The sequence below is a fragment of the Nicotiana sylvestris genome, chromosome 2 (genome assembly GCF_000393655.2).
Source record: "Nicotiana sylvestris chromosome 2, ASM39365v2, whole genome shotgun sequence".
Taxonomy (NCBI): Eukaryota; Viridiplantae; Streptophyta; class Magnoliopsida; order Solanales; family Solanaceae; genus Nicotiana; species Nicotiana sylvestris.
In genome coordinates, this window is record NC_091058.1 from 137,257,363 (window position 1) to 137,280,129 (window position 22,767).

At 42.1% G+C, this 22,767-nt stretch overlaps 1 protein-coding gene across 1 annotated transcript; it reads right to left on the reverse strand.

The window, feature by feature from the left end:
• Positions 1 to 20,473: 20,473 nt before the first annotated feature.
• Positions 20,474 to 20,890, reverse strand: LOC138885656 (uncharacterized). Its single transcript, XM_070166629.1, has one exon. It carries the CDS (start codon positions 20,888 to 20,890, stop codon positions 20,474 to 20,476), a length of 417 nt encoding a protein of 138 aa, XP_070022730.1.
• Positions 20,891 to 22,767: the final 1,877 nt, after the last annotated feature.

Consider the following 22,767-nt stretch of genomic DNA (forward strand, 5'->3'; position numbering starts at 1 on the left):
AAAGCTATAATTGAATCGTGAATTATGTTCGTGGCATCGAGGTAAGTGTTTGGTCTAACCTTAGCTTGAGGGATTAGGAGTTGTGTCCTATTTGCTATTTACTTCTTGTTGAGTACGACATATAAGCATGGTGACAAGTATCTATGCGTTGGTGTCAAGCATGACCATGAGTCTTATCTTGTGATTTTCATGATCTCGTTATGTTATTCATGCCTTGGTGAAGATTTCTATTTGTTGTGTAAAGTTGTGGAAAGAATTGTGACCTATGAACATTGAGGAGTGTTGGCTCCAGTTGTATAATGAACTGTAAAAGTATAAGTGATAATCGAAACTCTAGAGCATTGGCTCGAGTTGTGAAGTGAATTGTGAAGTAAAAGTGAGAAAGAGAAGAGATCATTATGTTGCCCACTTTCCGGGCTATTGTTGAGTTGAGGTTCCCTTGCATTGTGTTCTTAATTAATATTACGGATTCTTAGGTTGATGATTCTTTGTGTTAGGTATTGTAACAAGTTTGGTTATAGCCGGGTAGTTAGGTGTTGTAACAAGTTTAGTTACAGCTGAGGTAGTTAGATGTTGAAACTAGTTGAGTTACAGTTGAGATAGTTAGATGTTGGAACAAGTTTGGTTATGGCTGTTTCTCCCTTGCCGGGATAGTGTAGTCTATTGTTGATCCCTTGCCGGGACAGTTAATTATGATTATTGTGGACTGTATATTTGGAACTGGTTGCGCGCCACAACAAATATTATATTGGATCAGGTTGCACGCCACAACAGCTATATATGTGGATCGGGTTGCACGCTGCAACAGATATTATATCAGATCGGGTTGCACGCCGCAACAACTATATATGTGGATCGGTTACACGCCGCAACAGCTATATATGTGGGTCAGGTTGCACCGCAACAGATATTATATTGGATCGGGTTGCACACCGTAACAGTTATATATGTGGATCGGGTTGCATACTGCAACAATATTAAATGATAAGGGATTGGGTTGCGCGCCACAACAATATTGTTATTGTATTGATTGTAGACATCGAGTGTTTTTCCATACTTTATTTTCTGATAGAATTGATATGTTTCCCCAAAGCATGTTTCCCCATCCCTTTAAAACTGTTATTAGCTATTTATATTTATGCTGTATATTATATAACTGCACAGGTTTATCTGGAGTCTGGTCCTAGCCTCGTCACTACCTCGCCGGGGTTAGGCCAGACACTTACCAGCACACGGGGTCGGTTGTGCTTATACTACACTCTACACTCTGTGCAGATACCTGAGAGGCACTTGATCAGTAGCAGTAGCTCAGGACCCAACCTTCAGTCCACTGAGGTAGCCTTGCAGGCGTCCGCAGGCCCGACGTCTCCTCTATCTTATTATATATTCTGTTATCTCATGTATTCGAGAGAAACAGTGTTATATTTCTTTCAAACGGCTGTATTTAGTACTCTTAGTAGTCCTTGGATGTTGTGACACCAGATTCTAGGTAGAGGTATGTATTGAGTTTCGAAACATTCTGGTTTTATATTTATTTAAGACTTCCACTTAAATCTCATATTCCGCTTTTATTTAACTATTTATTTCCTTGATAATATAGTTGGTAAGAAGTTTTAAAATAAAGGAGTTAATGAATTCTAAGTTCATGGCTTGCCTAGCTTCTATGAGTAGGCGCCATCACGACTCTCGTGGGTGGGAAAATTCGGGTCATGACAAGTTGGTATTAGAGCTCTAGGTTACATGGGTCTCACAATTCACGGTCAAGCTCAGTAGAGTCTGAGGGATCGGTACAGAGACGTATGTATTTATCCCCCAGAGGCTATAGAGTTAGGAAAATCTCACATTTGTTCTTTCTCGTTGTGCGGTTTTGTTTTTCAATGCTAATTGAACTTCTACTCTACTCTTTCGCAGATGGCGAGAACATGCCCTTCCTCATCCACCGCTCAGTAGTCCGAGCCCCCAGTAGTAGCTTTCACGAGGGGCAGAGGGTGAGGCCGAGGTAGGGGTAGAGCTCAGCCCCGAGCAACAGCCCCAGTAGCGGAGCCTCAAGTTGACTTTGATGATGAGGTTCCGGCTCCAGCAGCTCTGGTGGGCCCAGCTCAGGCTCTAGAGGGGTTTATTGCTACCTAGTCTTTCAGGATGCTCTTGTCCGATTATTGGGCCTCATGGAGAGTGTTACCCGAGCGGGCTTGCTTCTTGTAGCACTAGCTGACTCTTAGGCTAGAGGAGGTCCCCAGACTCCTGGTACTTACACTCCGGAGTAGGTAGCTCCTCAGATTCAGAATCCAGCAGTTCAGCCAGTTGGAGCAGTTCAGCCGGGTGTGGTAGCTCAGACCGGTGATGGAGGGGCTATGTCCGCCGATGCTTTGTGGAGACTGGATAGGTTCACCAAGCTCTTCACTTCTACTTTCAGTGGTGCATCTACTGAGGATCCCTAGGATTATCTAGACAGCTGCCACAAGGTTCTCAGGAACACGGGCATTGTTGAGACCAACAGGGTTGATTTTGCTACATTTTGTTTGTCTGGATTCACCAAGACTTGGTGGAGGGATTATTGCTTAGTTAGACCAGCAGGATCGCTAGCCTTGACTTGGGAGCAGTTCACACAACTATTTCTGGAGAAGTTTATCCCTATTACTCACCGAGAGGCTTATCGGCAGTTTGAGCGCCTCCAGCAGGGTTCCATGACGGTTACCCAGTATGAGGCCAGATTCATCGACTTCGCTTGCCATGATCTTGTCATACTTCCTACCGAGAGAGAGAGAGAGAGAGAGAGAGAGAGAGGGAGGAGGTTTATTGATGGTCTTATTCAGCCGATTCGCCTTTTGATGGCTAGAGAGGCTGGGAGTGAGATCACTTTTCAGGAGGCGGACAATGTGGTCCATAGAGTGGAGATGGTCCTATCATAGGGAGGTGGTCATGGGTCAGATAAGAGGCCCCATCATTCAGGTAGATTAGTGGTGCCTTGTTTGGAGGTAGAGATTCATATGGTAGAGGCCATCCTTCTAGGCCCTTTCAGTCAGCTCTTCAGGTCTCTCACGACATTTCAGGTAGCCGTAGTTCGCAGATGCAGTATTCCAATCAGCAGTCCTATAGTGCACCACCATCTCCTATCAGTGCATCGCCGCTCTAGAGTTTTCGGAGTGGTCATTCGGGTCGCCAGATTCAGTCTCAGTTTCCTCAGCCACAACACTCAGGTGGATGTTTTGAGTTTGGTGAGTATGGTCATATCAGGAGGACTTGTCCGAGGTTAGTGGGTACTCAGTCGCAGCAGTAGGGTTCCCGTGCTATGGTCCAGGCACTAGGTGCTCCACAGACCACCCAGCCAGCTAAAGATGGGGGTAGAGGTGCTAGAGGTGGAGGTAGAGGATTTAGAGGTGGAGCTTAGGCTGCTATAGGTAGAGGCCAGCCAGCTGCAGGCCATCCCAAAGATGGAGCTCAGGGTGGTGGGGCCTAGCCACGATGTTATGCTCTTCCAGCCAGGCCCGAGGCTGAGGCTTCAGATGCGGTTGTCATAGGTACTATTCTGGTTTGTGATATAGAAGCTTCAGTGTTATTTGATCCAGGGTCCACCTACTCGTATGTGTCATCTTATTTTGCACCGTATCTAGTTATGCCTAGTGATTCATTGAGTGTTCCTGTTTATGTGTCTACACCGGTGGGTGATTCTATTGTATTTGATTGAGTCCATCATTCTTGTATTGTGGTGATTGGGGGTCTTGAGACTCGTGTAGATTTATTGCTTTTAGACATGGTCGATTTCGATGCTATATTGGGGATAAACTGGTTATCACCTTACCACACTATCTTGGATTGTCATGCCAAGACTATGACCTTAGCTTTACCGGGTATGCCTCGTTTAGAGTGGAGAGGGACTCCTGGTCATTCTACCCGTAGTGTTATCTCTTATGTTAAGGCTCGGCACATGGTCGAGAAGGGGTGTTTGGTCTATTTGACATATGTTCGTGATTCTAGTGCTGAGGTTCCCTCTATTGATTCTATGCCCGTTGTTCATGCGTTTCCGGAGGTATTCCCTTCAGACTTGCCGGGTATGCTACCCGACAAGGATATTGACTTCTACATTGATTTGGCTTCGGGCACGCAGCCCATTTCTATCCCGCCGTATTGTATGGACCCGCTTGAGTTGAAAGAGTTGAAGGAGTAATTGTAAGACTTGCTTGAGAAGGGTTTCATTAGGCCGAGTGTTTCGCCTTGGGGTGCGCCGGTGTTGTTTGTTAAGAAGAAGGACAGATCAATGAGAATGTGTATTGATTACCGGTAGTTGAACAAGGTCACAATCAAGAATAAGTATCCATTGCCGAGGATTGATGATTTGTTTGATCAGCTTCAGGGTGCCAGGGTATTTTCAAAGATTGACTTGAGATCTGGCTACCATCAGTTGAGGATTAGGGTGTCCGATGTCCCTAAGACAACTTTTCGCACACGGTACGGGCATTATGAGTTCTTGGTTATGTCATTCGGGTTGACAAATGCCTTAGCAGCTTTTATAGATTTGATGAACTGGGTGTTCAGACCTTATTTAGATTCATTCGTGATAGTTTTCATTGATGATATTTTGATATACTCCCGTAGCCGGGAGGAGCACGAGAAGCATCTCAGAGTGGTTCTTCAGACTTTGAGGGATAGTCATCTGTATGCTAAATTTTTGAAGTGTGAGTTCTGGTTGAGTTCAGTTGCATTCCTGGGTCATGTGGTGTCAGTAGAAGGTATTCAGGTTGATCCGAAGAAAATTGAGGCAGTCAAGAACTGGCCTAGACCAGCATCAGCTACAGAGATTCGGAGTTTCTTGGGATTGGCAGGCTACTATCGCCGGTTCGTGGAGGGGTTTTCATCCATTGCAGCCCCGATGACCAGGTTGACCCAAAAGGGTGCCCAGTTCAGATGGTTGGAAGAGTGTGAGGCGAGCTTTCAGAAGCTCAAGACAGCTCTGACTACGGCACCAGTGTTGGTTTTGCCCACGGGTTCAGGGCCTTATACAATTTATTGTGATGTATCTCGTGTTGGGCTTGGTACGGTGTTGATGCAGGATGACAAGGTCATTGCTTATGCTTCGCGACAGTTGAAGATTCATGAGAAGAACTATCCAGTTCATGATTTGGAGTTGGCAGCCATTGTTCACGCATTGAAGATTTGGAGGCATTATCTGCATGGCGTGGCATATGAGGTGTTCATGGATCACAAGAGCCTTCAATATTTGTTCAAGCAAAAGGAGTTGAATTTGAGGCATAGGAGGTGGTTGGAGTTGTTGAAAGATTATGATATCACTATCTTATATCATCCGAGAAAGGCCAATGTGGTGGCCGATGCTTTGATTAGGAAGTCAGCCAGTATAGACAGTCTCGCTTATATTCCGGTCAGTGAGAGACCACTTGCTTTGGATGTTTAGGCTTTGGCCAATCAGTTCGTGAGGTTGGATGTCTCTGAGCCCAGCCATGTGCTAGCTTGCACAGTCGCTCGTTCTTCGTTATTGGAGCATATCCAAGATCGACAGTATGATGATCCCCATTTGTGTGTCCTTAGAGACATGGTGCAGCACCGAGGTGCCAAGCAGGTTACCTTAGATAATAATGGAGTTTTGAGATTGCAGGGTCGAGTGTGTGTGCCAATGTGGATGGTCTCCAAGAGTTAATTTTAGAGGAGGCCCATAGCTTCACGTACTCTATTCATCCGGGCATTGCGAAGATGTATCAGGATTTGCGGTAGCATTATTGGTGGTGGAGAATGAAGAAGGATATTGTAGCATATGTGGCTCGTTGTTTGAATTGTTAGCAGGTCAAGTACGAGCATCAGAGGCCTGGTGGTTTATTTCAGAGGATTGAGCTTCCCGAGTGGAAGTGGGAGCGGATCACTATGGATTTCGTTGATAGACTCTCGCAGACTTTGAGGAAGTTCGATGCAGTATGGGTCATTGTTGATAGACTGACCAAGTCAGCGTATTTCATTCCCGTGGCAGTCTCCTATTCATCCTAGAGGTTAGCTGAGATCTATATCTGGGAGATTGTTCGTCTTCATGGTGCGCCTGTATCTATCATTTCGGACCGAGGTACACAGTTTACCTCGCATTTCTGGAGAGCAGTTCAACAAGAGTTGGGCACCCAGGTTGAGTTGAGTACAACATTTCATCCTCAGACGGACGGGCAGTCCGAGCGGACTATTCAGATTTTGGAGGATATGCTCCGAGCTTGTGTCATTGACTTTGGAGGCTAGTGGGATCAGTTTTTGCCTTTAGTAGAGTTTGCCTACAACAACAGTTACCAGTCGAGTATCCAGATGGCTCTTTATGAGGCTTTATATGGTAGGCGGTGTCGATCTTCGGTTGGATAGTTTAAGTCGGGAGAGGCTCGATTGTTGGGTACGGATCTGGTTCAGGAGGCTTTGGACAAGGTCAGGATTATTCAGGATAGGCTTCGCACAGCTCAGTCCAGGCAAAAGAGTTATGCAGACCGCAAGGTTCGAGATGTGGCTTTTATGGTTGGAGAGCGGGTATTGCTTCGAGTGTCGCCTATGAAGGGAGTGATAAGATTTGGGAAGAAGGGAAAGCTTAGCCCAAGGTTCATCGGGCTGTTTGAGATTCTTGATCGAGTGGAAGAGGTGGCTTATAGACTTGCATTGCCGCCGAGCTTATCAGTCGTGCATCCAGTGTTTCATGTGTCCATGCTTCGAAAATAAAACGGCGATCCATCCCACGTGTTAGATTTCAGGACTGTCCAGTTGGACAAGGACTTGTCTTATGAGGAGGAGTCAGTAGATATTCTAGACCAGCAGGTTCTCCAGTTGAGGTCGAAGAGTTTTCCTTCTGTTCGTGTTCAGTTGAGAGGTCAGCCTCCTAAGGCATCGACCTGGGAGTTCGAGTCCGATATGCGGAGCCGTTATCCCAATCTTTTCCCCGACTCAGGTACTTCCTTCTTCTATCCGTTCGAGGACGAACAGTTGTTTTAGAGGTGGAGAATGTGATGAATCAACCCCTCCCCATATTTCTCAAGGTACTTTTTTTTTTCTCTAACCAATCTTTCATTTCTCAGAAATGTTTCAAAGAATCAAATTGTTGATATATGTTTCAGAGTTTTGTCTTCTGCCATTTAAATGGTCTTTGAATGCAGTTTGCGGATGTTGAGAACAAGGTGAAGATTAGCCAAGCTTCCTCCAACAATCCTGTCAAGGCAGTTGTATCAAAGGTAGCTTCCCAGTTCATCACTTGTTTTAAAACGAAACTCCATGTTCTCAGGCCTTGAAAACCTCATTTAGAGTCACCTCAATTTGCGTGCGTAGTCCGGACGCATAGCCAGAAAGCTTATATATGGTAATCTGTGCTTAGTTTGGAGTTCCGAGGGCTCGAGTGAGTTTCAGATAGGCTTCTGGATGTTTTAGGCTTAAACCAGAAAAAATTGTAGGTCTGTGAACCCCACTAGTGCGGTCCGCGGTCAACCTTGTGCGGTGCGCGGTGAAGGCTGTGCGGCCATGGTTAGATTTGTGTGGTCCGCGGTCGGTTGCGTGCGGAGCGCAATGGAGACCTGTACGGCCGCTGTCCATTTCGTGTGGTCCGCACAGGGTATTGGACCGCAGCTCTTCAAGAAGGCCTGTGCTGTCGTGGTACATTTTGTGCGGTCCGCACAGGGGGTGTGAGAGGGGTATAAATAGACGGGATTTTCAGTCATTTTTCATTTTTCAAAACCCCAAAAACATAAGAGGCGATTTTTCAAACAACACTTCTTCTCCAAATCAATTGTAAGTCATTTTCAACTAGTTTTCTTCAATCATTAACATCTTTTAACATGATTTCAACTTCAAATCAATGATTTTAATGGGGGAAATTGGGTGTTTTGGTAAAACCTAGGTTTTCAAAAATTGGGAATTTGGACCTCGATTTGAGGTCCGATTTCAAAACAAATTATATATTTGAGTTCGTGGGGGAATGGGTAATTGGGTTTTTGTTCGAACCTCGGGTTTTGACCATGTGGGCCCGGGGGCAATTTTGACTCTTTGCGTAAAACTTTGTAAAATTCATTTTCATACATTCAAATTGATTCATTTAGCGTTTATTGATGTAATTAAGTAACTTGTGACTAGATACGAGCGAATTGGTGGTGGAATCAAGGGGTAAAGCTATAATTGAATCATGAATTATGTTCGTGGCATCGAGGTAAGTGTTTGGTCTAACCTTAGCTTGAGGGATTAGGAGTTATGTCCTATTTGCTATTTGCTTCTTGTTGAGTACGGCGTATAGGCATGGTGACGAGTATCTATGCATTGGTGTCAAGCATAACTGTGAGTCTTATCTTGTGATTTTCATAATCTCATTGTGTTATTCATGCCTTGGTGAAGATTTCTATTTGTTGTGTAAAGTTGTGGAAATAATTGTGACCTATGAACATTGAGGAGTGTTGGCTCCAATTGTATAACGAATTGTGAAAGTATAAGTGATAATAGAAACTCTAGAGCATTGGTTCGAGTTGTAAAGTGAATTGTGAAGTAAAAGCGAGAAAGAAAAGAGATCATTATGTTGCCCCCTTGCCAGGCTATTGTTGAGTTAAGGTTCCCTTGCATTATGTTCTTAATTGATATTACAGACGCTTAGGTTGATGATTCTTCATGTTAGGTGTTGTAACAAGTTTGGTTATAGCAAGGTAGTTAGGTGTTGTAACAAGTTTAGTTATAGTTGAGGTAGTTAGATGTTGAAACTAGTTGAGTTATAGTTGAGATAGTTAGATGTTGGAACAAGTTTGGTTATGGTTGTTTCTCCCTTGCCAGGACGTATATACTTGTACTGTTGAGTTCCCTTGCCGGGATAGTATAGTCTATTGTTGATCCCTTGCCAGGACGGTTAATTATGATTATTGTGGACTGTATATTTAGAATGGGTTGTGCTCCGCAACAGATATTATATTGTATCGGGTTGCATGCTGCAACAGCTATATATGTGGATCGGGTTGCACGCCGCAACAGATATTATATCGGATCGGGTTGCACGCCGCAACGGCTATATATGTGGATCGGGTTGCACGCCGCAACAGATATTATATTGGATTGGGTTGCACGCCGCAATAGCTATATATGTGGGTCGGGTTGCACGCCGCAACAGATATTATATTGGATCGGGTTGCACGCCGCAACAGTTATATATGTGGATCGAGTTGCACGCCGCAACAATGTTAAATGATAAGGGATTGGGTTGAGCGCCACAATAGTATTGTTATTGTATTGATTGTAGACATCAAGTATTTTTCCATACTTTATTATGTTTCTGATATAATTGATATGTTTTCCCGAAGCATGTTTCCCCCTCCCTTTAAAACTGTTATTACATGTTTATATTTCTGCTGTATATTATATAACTGCACAGGTTTATCTGGAGTCTGGTCCAAGCCTCGTCACTACCTCGCTGGGGGTAGGCCAGACACTTACCAGCACTTGGGGTCGGTTGTGCTGATACTACACTCTATACTCTATGTAGATACCGGAGAGGCACTTGATCAGCAGCAGTAGCTCGGGAGCCAGCCTTCAGTCCATCGAGACACCGAGGTAGCCTTGTAGACGTCCGCAGGTCCGACGTCTCCTCTATCTTATTATATATTCTGTTATCTCAAGTATTCGAGACAAACATTGTTATCTTTCTTTCAAATGGTTGTATTTAGTACTCTTAGTAGTTCGTGGATGTTGTGACACCAGATTCTGGGTAGAGGCATGTATTGACTTTTGAAACATTCTGGTTTTATATTTATTTAAGACTTCCGCTTAAATCTCATATTCCGCTGATATTTAACTGTTTATTTCCTTGATAATATAATTGGTAAGAAGTTTTAAAATAAAGGAGTTAATGAATTCTAAGTTCATGGCTTGACTAACTTCTATGAGTAGGCGCCATCACGACTCCCGAGGGTGGGAAAATCCGGGTCGTGACAAAAATAGGAAAGGGGAATCATGTTGCAGGGTACAACAAGTATCAATAGGAAACCAACAATTAAATGTAGAGAAACCGTAACTCAGTTATCAATAAAATTTAGGAAATCAAAGACAAGTGCACGACATCACCCTTCGTACTTTAACACTCTCTCACCAAAACAATACACGACATCACCCTCGTACTTTAACACTCTCTCACCAAAACAATACACGACATCACCCTTCGTGCTTTACACTCTTCCTCACCCAAGCAACAATCACAAGGAAAATAGGGTAAGGGAATCTATAACATCGAAATACAATCAAGTAACAACAGAAAATCAGTAAATAAATGTAAAAGACAACATAACTCAATTATCAGCAAGAATCAGGAAAATCAAGGATAGTGCACGACATCACCCTTCGTGCTTTTACTCTCGTCCTCACCATAAAAATCAATATAAACTACACGAGATCACCATTCATGCTTTTACTCTCATCCTCACCATAAAATCAATATAATAGGCACAAAATGGTACATCGTGCGACACGACATCACCCTTTGTGAGGGATGTTGGAGCTGAGACTCCTAGTATCGATTCTATCCCAGTTGTGAGGGATTTTCCTGATGTATTTCCTACAGACTTGTCGGGCATGCCACAAGACAGGGATATTGATTTTGGTATATGACCTGGTGCTGGGCACTCAGCCCATTTCTATTCCGCCATATCGTATGGCACCAGCAGATTTGAAGGAATTGAAAGAACAACTTCAGGAACTCCTAGATAAGGGGTTCATTCGGCCTAGTGTGTCACATTTGGGTGCACCAGTTTTGTTTGTGAAGAAGAAGGATGGCACGATGAGAATGTGCATTGATTATAGGTAATTGAACAAAGTAACAAGTAAGAACAAGTATCCTTTACCTCGCATTGATGATTTATTTGATCAGCTTCAGGGAGCGAGGGTGTTCTCTAAGATTGATCTCCGTTCGGGCTATCACCAGTTGAAGATCAGGGATTCAGATATTCTTAAGACTACTTTCAGGACTAGATATGGTCACTATGAGTTTCTTGTCATGTCTTCTGGGCTGACCAATGCCCCAACAGCGTTCATGCATTTGATGAACAATGTATTTCGACCATATCTGGATTTATTTGTTATTTTATTCATTGATGATATTCTGGTGTACTCGCGTAGTCAGGAGGAGCACGCGGAGCATTTGAGAGTTGTATTGTAGAGATTGAGGGAGGAGAAGCTTTATGAAAAATTCTCCAAGTGTGAGTTTTGGCTTAGTTCAGTGGCTTTCTTGGGGCACGTGGTGTCTAGCGAGGGTATTCAGGTTGATCCGAAGAAGATAGAGGCGGTTCAGAGTTCGCCCAAACGATCCTTAGCCACAGAGATTCGTAGCTTTCGTGGGTTGGCAAGCTATTATTGCCGGTTTGTTCAGGGATTCTCGTCTATCGCATCGCCCCTTGACCAAGTTGACTCAGAAGGGTGCTCCATTTGTATGGTCGGACGAGTGTGAGGAGAGCTTTCTGAAGCTCAAGACAGCTTTGACAATAGCTCTAGTGTTGGTTTTGCCATCGGCTTCAGGTTCATATACCGTATACTGTGATGCTTCGAGAATTGGGATTGGTTGTGTATTGATGCAGGAGGGTAGCGTTATTGATTATGCTTCTCGTCAGTTGAAGCCCCATGAGAAGAACTACCCTGTTCATGATTTGGAGTTGGCCGCCACAGTTCATGCATTCAAGATTTGGAGGCATTACTTGTATGGCGTATCTTGTGAGGTATTCACTGATCATCGCAATCTTCAGCATTTGTTCAAGCAGAAAGATCTTAATTTGAGGCAGCTGAGATGGTTAGAGTTGCATAAGGATTATGATATCACTATATTGTACCATCCGGGAAAGGTCAATGTGGTGGCCGAAGCTTTGAGCCGAAAGGCAGTGAGTATGGGGAGTTTGGCATACATCCCAGTTGGGGAGAGACCTCTTGCAGTTGATGTTCAGGCCTTCGACAATTGGTTCATGAGGTTGGATATTTCGGAGCCTAGTCGGGTGTTTGTCATGTATGGTTTCTCGGTCTTCCTTATATGATCGCATCAGAGAGCGCCAGTATGATGATCCGCATTTGCTTGTCCTTAAGGACAGAGTTCAGCATGATGATGCCAGAGATGTGACCATCAGTGATGATGGTGTGTTGAGGATGCAGGGCCGGATTTGTGTGCCCAATGTGGATGGGCTTAGAGAGTTGATTCTGAAGGAGGCCCATAGCTCGCGGTATTCTATCCATCCGGGTGCCGCAAAGATGTACCAGGATTTGAGGCAGCATTATTGGTGGAAAAGAATGAAGAAAGATATTGTAGGATTTGTAGCTCGGTTTCTCAACTGCCAGCAGGTAAAATATGAGCATTAGAGACCGGGTGGCTTACTTCAGCAGATGGTTATTCCCGAGTGGAAGTAGGAGAGAATCACTATGGACTTTGTAGTTGGACTTCCTCGGACTTTGAAGAAGTTTGATGCTATTTGGGTGATTGTGGATCGGCTGACCAAGTCTGCGCACTTCATTCTTATGTGTAATACCTATTCTTCAGAGCGGTTGGCAGGGATTTATATCCGGGAGATTGTTCGGTTGCATGGTGTGCCGGTTTCCATCATCTCAGATAGAGGTACTCAGTTTACTTCGCAGTTTTGGAGAGCCGTGCAGAGAGAGTTGGGTACTCAGGTGGAGTTGAGCACAACATTTCATCCTCAGACGGACGGACAGTCCGAGCGTACTATTCAAATATTGGAGGACATGTTGCGTGCTTGTGTTATTGATTTTGGAGGTTCATGGGATGAGTTTTTGCCGCTTGCATAGTTTGCCTACAACAATAACTACTAGTCGAGTATTCAGATGGCTCCGTATGAGGCTTTGTATGGGAGGTAGTATAGATCTCCAATTGGTTGGTTTGAGCCCGGTGAGGCTAGGTTATTGGGGACAGATTTGGTTTAGGATGCCTTAGAGAAGGTGAAGGTGATTCAAGAGAGACTCCGTACAGTGCAGTTGCGTTAGAAGAGTTACACGGACTGGAAGGTTCGAGATGTGTCCTACATGGTTGGTGAGAAGGTCTTGCTGAAGGTTTCTCCCATGAAGGGTGTTATGAGGTTTGGGAAGAAAGAAAGTTGAGTCCCCGATTCATTGGGCCTTTTGACGTGCTTCGGAGGATGGGGGAGGTGGCTTATGAGCTTGCCTTGCCACCATCTTGTCGAGTGTGCATCCGGTATTTCATGTTTCTATGCTCCGAAAGTATATTGGGGATCCGTCTCATATTTTGGACTTTAGCACGGTTCAGTTGGATGATGATTTGACCTTTTATGTGGAGCCAGTAGCTATTTTGGGTCGCCAGGTTCGGAAGTTTAGGTCAAAGAATATAGCTTCAGTGAAAGTGCTGTCGAGAGGTCGGCACGTGGAGGAGGCTACCTGGGAGACCGAGCGGGAGATACAGAGCAGATATCCTCATCTGTTTGAGGCTTCAAGTATATTTCTTGACTCGTTCGAGGACGAACGTTTGTTTAAGTTGGGGAGAAAGTGACGACCCGGCCAGTCGTCTCATGAGTTACCGCTTTGTTTTCCCCATTTCTGCTTTTTATGCTTCATTATCCGTGTTTTATGTGGTCGAGTTGATTGGTTTGCGTTTGGTGTGGTTTTGGTAAGAAATGAGACACTTAGTCTCTTTTAAGAAAATTTAAGCTGGAAAAGTCAACCGGATATTGACTTATGAGGTATAGCGCTCGAATGTGAGTTCCGATGGTTCGGTTAGCTTCGAGAGGTGATTTGTGACTTAGGAGCGCGATCGGAATGGGTTTTGGAGTGGTAGAGAAGATTTAGGCTTGAATTGGCGAAATTGATATTTTGGCAATTTCTGGTTGATAGGCGAGATTTTGATATAAGGGTTGTAATGGAATTCCGAGCTTGTAGTAGCTTCGTTGTGTCATTTGGGATGTGTGTGCAAAATTTCAGGTCATTCGGACGAGATTTGGTAGACTTTTTGAGCGAAAGCATAATTTAAGAGTTCTTGGAGTTCTTAGGCTTGAATCCTATGTTAAATTGGTGATTTGATGTTGTTGTAAGCATTTCGAAGTGTTGAGCAAGTTTGAACGATGTCATGGGATGTGTTTGTACAATTAGTTTGAAGTTTTGGGGGTCCCGGGTAGGTTCAGGGATGTTTTAGGCCGAAAATCATAGCTGTAGCAGGTCCAGGAGGGTTGCAAGCCTCGGAAACCACCCGCACGGTCCGCACAAAAAGAAGTGCGGCCGCGGTATGTGCTGTGCGGGCGCACAAAAAGAAGTGCGGCCGCGGTAGGTGTCATGCGGACCGCACAAAATGGTGTGCGGCCGCGGTGAAGAACTATTCGCTTATCCTACTTCGGAAGCTCATATCTTTTGATATACAAGGAATTTTGCGATAAATCAAAAACGAAAGTTGTATCCCTTCATTTCTAGTTTCCAGAAAGGTAAGGATATCGCCATTTGGACATCTTTAGGAAACGTTATGGCCAAAATACTAAAGCCTGTCACTGTAGAGGAAGGCCTGTGCGGCTGCGGTTGTTTTTGCGCAGACCGTACTCGCTTGTGCGGCCCGCGGAGTCTGAAATCTGAGGGGTACTCTATAAATACGAGGTTTTGCGTTTTATTTAATATTTTGACCTAAAGAGCTCGGATTTTGGCGATTTTTTGAAAGTCTTTCAAGAAATTCATCGGGGTAAGTGATTCTAACTCAGATTTGGCTAGAGTACATGAATCTATCATTGAATTCATCATTTAATTCATGATTTGGGATGGAATTTGGGAAGAAAATTGTGAAACCTTTCAAAAATATAAAATGATGATTTGAAGGACCAAATGGTATCGTAATTGAATAATTTTGATATGGTTAGACTCGTGAGGGTATGAGGATTCTGAAAATGTAAATTTTACCCGATTTCAAGACGTGGGCTCGGGGCTCGGGTTTTGCTAATTTCGGGATTTTTATTTTTCGAATGTTTTCGCTTGGGATTTGTTCCCTTAGCATATTGTGACGTATTCGTTCTGATTTTGGATAGATTCGACGCGTGTGGAGGCCAATTCGAGGGGTAAAGGCGTCGCGAGCTAGAGAATTAACCGGTTTGAGGTTAGTAATGATTGTAAATGATGTCCTGAGGGTTTGAAACCCCGGATTGCACATTGTAGTGCTATATTAAGGCAAAATACACGCTGGATGATGAGCGTGGGGTCTTTTATTACTGGGGATTGTGACTTGGTCCGTCTCGATTGATGATTTTACCGCGTATTTGACTGAAATTCATTTGTTATCATCATGATATGGGCTGATTGCCATATTTGGACGCTGTGCCAACTAAATGAACCCTTCGGGGATTTTTATCACTGTTTTCCTCACTGCTTGACTTATTATTTGAACTCAGTCCTGTTGATATCTACTATTTTACAAACTCAGCCATTTTTACTCAGATTTGAAACTTAAATGATGTTTCTACATCATGTTTTGGGCCGAGAACTATTGTTTTACTAATGCCCAAGGGGCTTGTGATGATTTTTGGACTGAGTGAGGCCGATGGCCATATGTGATGATATGTTGAGTGATATGATGCTGAGGGCCTGAGATACTTTATATACCACGAGGTGACTTGAGTGATGTGAGGCCGAGTGCCAAGTGATGATGCCACGAGGTAGATTGATATAGCGCTTGGGCTGTAAGGGGCCCCTCCGGAGTCTGCAAACCCACAGTGAGCTCGGGTACCCACAATGATCTGAGAGTGATCCCGAGGGGCTGATACTGTTCTGAGTGATTGATACTGAGCCCGAGGAGCTGATACTGTACTGAGAGTGAGCCCGAGGGGCTGATACTGATCTAAGTGATTGATATTGTGCCCGAGGGGCGGATTTCTACTTGTTATTTACTTGTTAAATTACCTGTTTTACTTGTTTTAAAAAGGGATATCATTTGATTTCTTCACTAATTTACTGCTTTAAGTGATTTTACTGCTTGATATGGAATTACTTTGTGCCTTTACGTGTTTTCATACTTTCAACCATTATTTATAATTGTTACTCACTGAGTCGGAGTACTCACATTACTCCTTGCACCATGTGTGCAGATTCAGGCATCGTAGAGTCCGCTCCTGAGTGCTGATTCTCCCAGTCCAGGCAGTGATTCGGAGACTACGAGGTAGCTGTTGGCGTTCGCAGCCCCGTGCCTCCCTTATCTTATCATTTTTATGTTTGTTAGAACCATTGTATAGGATTTAGTGTTCAGTAGACTTGTATCCGGATTTCCTAGTTGCTCATGACTTGTGACACCCTGGTTTGGGCTGTATCGGGATGGTTTCTGTTGTTAGTATTTCGTTAAATTTCGCAATTCATGGATATTATATTATGTTTTATTGCCGTTTATGATAATTAACTATTTAAAAGAGGTGGTCTGTTTTGATCTGGCTGGCCTTATCATTACGAGAGGTACCATCACGACCAGGTTCGGGGAATTGGGTCGTGACATACATGGTGGAAGGTGAAAACCAAGAATGTTGTTCACAAATCAATCCCATAAATTATGCATATGCGGGATAAAATGGAAGCATAGATGTGCTTGTAAATTTGGAGACAAAGAATTTCTCTTTTAAAAATGAGGCAGAAGATTGGTTGGATTTTTACTGTTGTTCTATAGTTGTCTTTCAATCTTGCAAGGTAGATGTGCCTTGGATCCATCTATGCGATCTTGCTGAAAAATTCAATGTTGTGCCTAAATATAGTCAAATTACATGGATCAAGCATGTAATTTGTTTCATGCTTGTCAGTCTCCCTTTAAGATAATATCTATATATCTATATATCTATATATACATATAATAGAGGGCCATAAGCAAGGTTACCTGGCAATTCTCTTTGCCAAGGAAACACATTTCCTTGTTTTCTCCAATTTTCCCTTCTTAATATTTTCCCATAAATTATTGTTTATGTATGCATCTAATACACTATCGTTCCTCTTAGGAAGCGTTTCCACCGTTTCATTTCATCAATATGTTTAAAGAATCAAATCCTCGTATGCCTCTTTCTCCTCAGTATTTATCTTCCGGCTCTCTGTATTTCTTCTATTTTACTTGGAATTCCAGGTATACAATTTTTTTATATTTCTCTATACTTAGACTCGGGATCTTCCCGATTTTTATTGTCTTCAGTATTATACTTATAATAATAAGCGCCAAAAATTGCTACTTTTCTTATCTTTACATTCAGTTTCTGTTATTTGTGCCTTTCGCAGCGTAACCATTGTTTCAACAGAAGTTTGTGTATTCAAAGATTTCAACGTAAGTTTCTTTTGATTTTTTTATCAATACTTGTCTCTATCTTCGCATTACGAGTTACACATCAGAATTGCGCCTTTTATTTTATAATTTTATTGCTGACGAATTTGACCAGACTGCATGTTGGCTTTTTTGGGCGCAAGTCGTGATCCTTTGTATTGTTTGAATTATATCTCATTAGCAAAGTTTAAAGAGGATATGTTTGTTGCGGAAGCCAAATGTATATAGTGTTAATGAGTCATAATTACTATACTAAAAATTTATGGTAGCCACTAAATAATAAATAAGACAATAATACAACAATAAAAGGAACACCAGAATTTACGAGGTTCGACCAATTTTGCCTACTTCCTCAGACACAACCAATATTTTATTCCACCCCAAAATACAAGTGAAATAATACTAAAGAGAGAAGATACAAATGACTTAAGAAGATGAGAAGGCAAATGAGAGGTGTATTTAAATCCTAAACATTAGGCCTCCTTTTATAGGGAAAAAATCCCAAACAAAAGTGTCAACCACCGATGTGGGATATTTGACAACTTCAACAAATCTCCACCTTGGCAAAATTCCACATCTTCAATTTTCTCTCAATAACAAATTTTGGTTGTGTCTTCATCTTCAATCTTCAGTTTTCAACAATGTTGATCAAATCCAAACAATGTTGAAACTTGACCGCAATCACCACTTTTGTCAGCATATCAGCAGGATTCTCTGTAGTATGAATTTTATTCACCGTGACTCCACCTTCTTCTATGATTTCTCGTACGAAATGATATCGAACATCAATGTGTTTCGTCCTTGCATGATAAACTTGGTTTTTCGCTATTTGAATGGTACTTTGACTATCACGAAAAATTGTGATACTTTTTTGTCCAATACCAAGCTCATTTAGCAACCCCTGAAGCCAAATTGCCTCCTTCACAACCTCTGTAATAGCCATGTACTCTACCTTTGTTATAGACAAAGCAACTGTTGACTGTAAAGTAGACTTTCAACTAACTGGTGTCTTTGCAAAAGTAAACACATAACCAGTAGTTGATCTTCGTTTGTCCAGGTCACCCGCAAAATCTGAGTCACAATATCTAACTACAGACTGATTGCATTCCTGCTCAAAAACTAACCCAACATCTAGAGTATTATGAATATATCGTAGAATCCACTTCACAGCTTGCCAATGCTCCTTTCCTGGATTATGCATATATCTGCTAATAACTCCAACAACTTGTGAAATGTCAGGTCTCGTATATACCATTGCATACATCAAGCTACCAACAGCATTTGCGTATGATACCTTTGACATATATTCTCGTTCAGCTTCATCTTTTGGCGACATAGCAGTACTTAGCTTAAAATGGGGAGCAAGTGGAGTACTAACTGGCTTAGTCTTTTCATCTATGCCAAAACGTTGTATTACTCTTTTCAAATATTCTTTCTGAGATAAACAGAGTTTCTTTGAACGTCTATCTCTTATTATCTCCATGCCAAGAGTTTTCTTTGCCTCACCTAGATCCTTCATCCGAATTCTTGGAAGCTCAACATATCATTAACATATAGGAGAAGATATACAAAGGAACCATCTTTAAGCTTGCACAAATGCACACAATGATCGTATTTGCTTCTCGTGTAGCCTTGTCGCAACATAAACTTGTCAAATCGTTTGTACCATTGTCTAGAAGATTGTTTCAATCCGTACAACGATTTTTCAAGCTTGCACACCATATTTTCCTTTTCAACAACTTTGAATCCTTCTGGCTGAGTCATATTGATTTCCTCCTCCAAGTTTCCATGTAAAAATGCAGTTTTTACATCCATCTGAACTAGTTCCAAATCCAATTGTGCTACCAAAGCCAACATAATTCTAATGGAGGAATGTTTTACAACTGGAGAAAATACTTCATTGTAATCAATTCCCTCCTTTTGAGCATATCCTTTGGCCACCAATCTTGCTTTGTAGCGAACATCTACTTGGTTAGGAAATCCTTCCTTCTTTGCAAATACCCATTTGCACCCAATTGCTTTCTTTCCCTTCGGGAGATTGGCCAATCTCCATGTATGATTCTGATGAAGGGACTGTATTTCATCATTCATGGCAATCCTCCACTTATCTTCTTCTGAACTTTGGACAGCGTCTTTATAAGTAGTAGGAACATCATCAGCTACAATTGAGGTTGCACAAGCAACCGTCTCTATGAGACGAACAGGTTTCGTTATTGTTCTTTTTGGCCTGCTGGTTGCTATTGATTCAAGTTGTTGTTGAGGTTCCTGAGTTGGAATCTCCTCTACTGGCTCTCCTTCCAGAGGGTAATCTTCATTTGTTTCCTCCTCTGCTTCTTGTGTAGGAAAAATAAATTTTCCCTCAAACTCCACCTGCTTAGAAGCACCTTCATTTTGTTTGGTATCTTCTGTTACCTTATTTACCATAGCAGATTCATCAAAGGTAACATCCCTGCTGAATATTACTTTCTTTGTCATAGGACACCATAAGCGATATCCTTTGACTCCAGAAGTAATTCCCATAAAAATAGCCTTCTTTGCCCTTGGATCCAATTTTGACTCCGTCACATGATAATATGCAGTTGAGCCAAACACGTGCAAAGAGTTATAATCTACAGCAGGTTTTCCATACCATTTTTCAAATGGTGTCTTGCCATCAATAGCAGCAGATGGTAGACGATTAATGAGGTGGCATGCATATGTAATTGCCTCAGCCCAAAATTCTTTGCCCAAGCCAGCATTGGACAACATACACCGTACCTTCTCCAGCAAGGTCCGGTTCATACGTTCTGCCACTCCATTCTGTTGTGGTGTATGTCTGACAATGAAGTGTCAGACGATGCCATCATTTTCACAGACCTTATTGAAATGATCATTTTTGTATTCACCTCCATTATCTGTGAGAATACACTTGATCCTCCTGCATGTTTGATTCTCCACCATCGTCTTCCATTTGAGAAAAATTCCCAACACTTCATCTTTCCTCTTCATTGTATATACCCACACTCTTCGGGAAAAATCATCAACAAAGGTTACAAAATAGTGCTTCCCACCCAATGAAGGTGTTTTGGAAGGACCCCAATCATCAGAGTGTACATAATCCAAAAATGCCTTTATTATTATGGATCGCTGTACTAAATTTAACCCTTGTCTATTTCCCTTTGACACAATGCTCACAAAACTCCAGGTTGCAAGTCTTTACTCCTTTTAACAATCCTTGATCTGATAGAGTTTTTAAGAATTTTCCTCCAGTATGCCCAAGCACATATGCCATAGCCTGTCTGCTTCTGCCTCTTTATCGTCACTCGATGTCACTATCGTTGTCCCAATAATTGTACTACCACGATAGCGGTACATATTATTGTTCTTCCGATTGGCCTTCATTACCACTAGTGCACCAGAGCATATTCTCATCACTCCATTTTCAGCAATGATTTTGAACCCTTTTGATTTTAGGGCTCCCATAAAGATGAAATTCTTTTTCAAACCCGGTACATATCGAATATCTGTTAATGTTCTGATCATTCCATCATGGTTCCTTAATCGTATTGAACCAATGCCATATGAGGTAAGAGGGTTGTTGTCTGCTGTGTTGATGACTCCATATTCTCTTTCTTGAAAATCCACGAACCAGTCCCTATTGGGACACATATGATAACTATAAGCCGAGTCCATCAACCATATGTCTGATGATGTTGATGACTCTGTTGTAACTAATGAGAAGTCTGAATCATCACAATCAGCTACATTTGAATCCATAATGGCCTTTCCATTGTTATGTTTGGCCTTATTCTTTAACTTCGGACAGTCTTTCTTCCAGTTCCCCTTTTCTCGAAAAAAGCACATTCATCTTTGATGGGTATAGATCTTGACTTGGATCCTCCCTTCTTTGTCCTCGTTTGATTTTGAGGATGACCCTCACAACCAGTGCTTCTCCTTCTCCGCCATTCTGTTTTTCTTCCTTTCTTTGTTCATAGCTGTACAAAGCCGAACAAACTTCTCTGAGAGAAAGTTCGTCATTTCTATGGAGTAGAGTAGTTTCAAGATGCTCGTACCCATCAGGAAGTGACCCCAACAATATCAAGGCCAAGTCACCATCATCAAAAGTTGCATCCATATTTTGCAAATATGTGACCAACTTATTGAAACTGGTGATATGTTCATTCATTGTGGTACTAGGAACATAGGTGAAGCGAAACAGTCTCTTCTTCATGTACAATTTATTTTGACTGTTTTTCTTCAAAAGTTTATCCGTCAATGCTTTCCATAATTTTTCTTTGTGTGTGGATATTTCAAGCAACACGGTTGATAATTTTACAATCTTCTTCTCCACTAACATCTGGTTTCTTTTCTTCAATGGCAAGATCTAGCCCTTGTTGAAAAAGGACATCTAGAACCTCGCCTTGCCACATCCCAAAATGTCCCGATCCGTCAAAAAAGTCTATCGTAAATTTCGTATTTGACACAATTCTTGTCATAAGCGAAGATGCCAACGATGACGTATTACTGACAGTTGATGTAGATTCTTTTTGTTTATTGTCTCCCCTTTTTGACACAAATATTATTTAATAGCTGACGACACAAATCAAGATTATTTCCTTTCTGTTGTGGAAGATCAGACTAAGCTGCAATCACAGAGCATACTCAGACAGAACCTTGACTCAGTTACCAAGATAAATCTTTTCTGATGTGGAAGATCAGATTATGCTGCAACCACAGAGCATACTAGACAGTACCTTGGCTCTCATACCAATTGTTGTAGAAGCCAAATGTATATAGTGTGAATGAGTCACAACTACTATTCCAAAAATTTATGGCAGCCACTAAATAATAAATAAGACAATAATACAACAATAAAAGGAACACCATAATTTACGAGGTTCGGCCAATTTTGCTTACTTCCTCGGACATAACCAATATTTTATTCCACTCCAAAATACAAGTGAAATAATACTAAAGAGAGAAGATACAAATGTCTTAAGAAGATGAGAAGGCAAATGAGAGGTGTATTTAAATCCTAAACATTAGTCCTCCTTATATAGGGAAAAATCCTAAACAAAAGTGTCAACCACCGATGTGGGATATTTGACAACTTCAACAATGTTCTATTATTGAAGCCACGCTAGATCGAGAGAATATCTTAATATCTGTAGGGTGATGCTGTTTTGTCATTTGGGCTTCTTCTTTTCATCTTGTCTTCCTTTCATGTGTTTCTGGGCTGACCAGAATACGCCAAGGTGTTGGTAGATATTTATTCAAATAACACGTCTGTCACGACCCTAAAGCCGTACCCGGTCGTGATGGCGCCTCTCGTGAAGACAAGGACAACCGACACTTCCTATTTTTCCAATTATTAACAATTTAGAATTTAGAAACAGTCTAAACATGAATAGATAATCCAAAGTCGCAGATAATATCATAAATACGCGGAAGAACAATCCAACACAGCCCTAACAGGGTGTCACTAGTCATGAGCATCTATAAAACCTAATACAAGTCTAAAAGGTCTACAACTAGTACAAAAGTCT

Bases quoted from the DNA above. Each gene is read 5' to 3' on its own strand.
- LOC138885656 (XM_070166629.1), bottom strand. From the start codon at position 20,890: ATGTGTCCCAATAGGGACTGGTTCGTGGATTTTCAAGAAAGAGAATAT.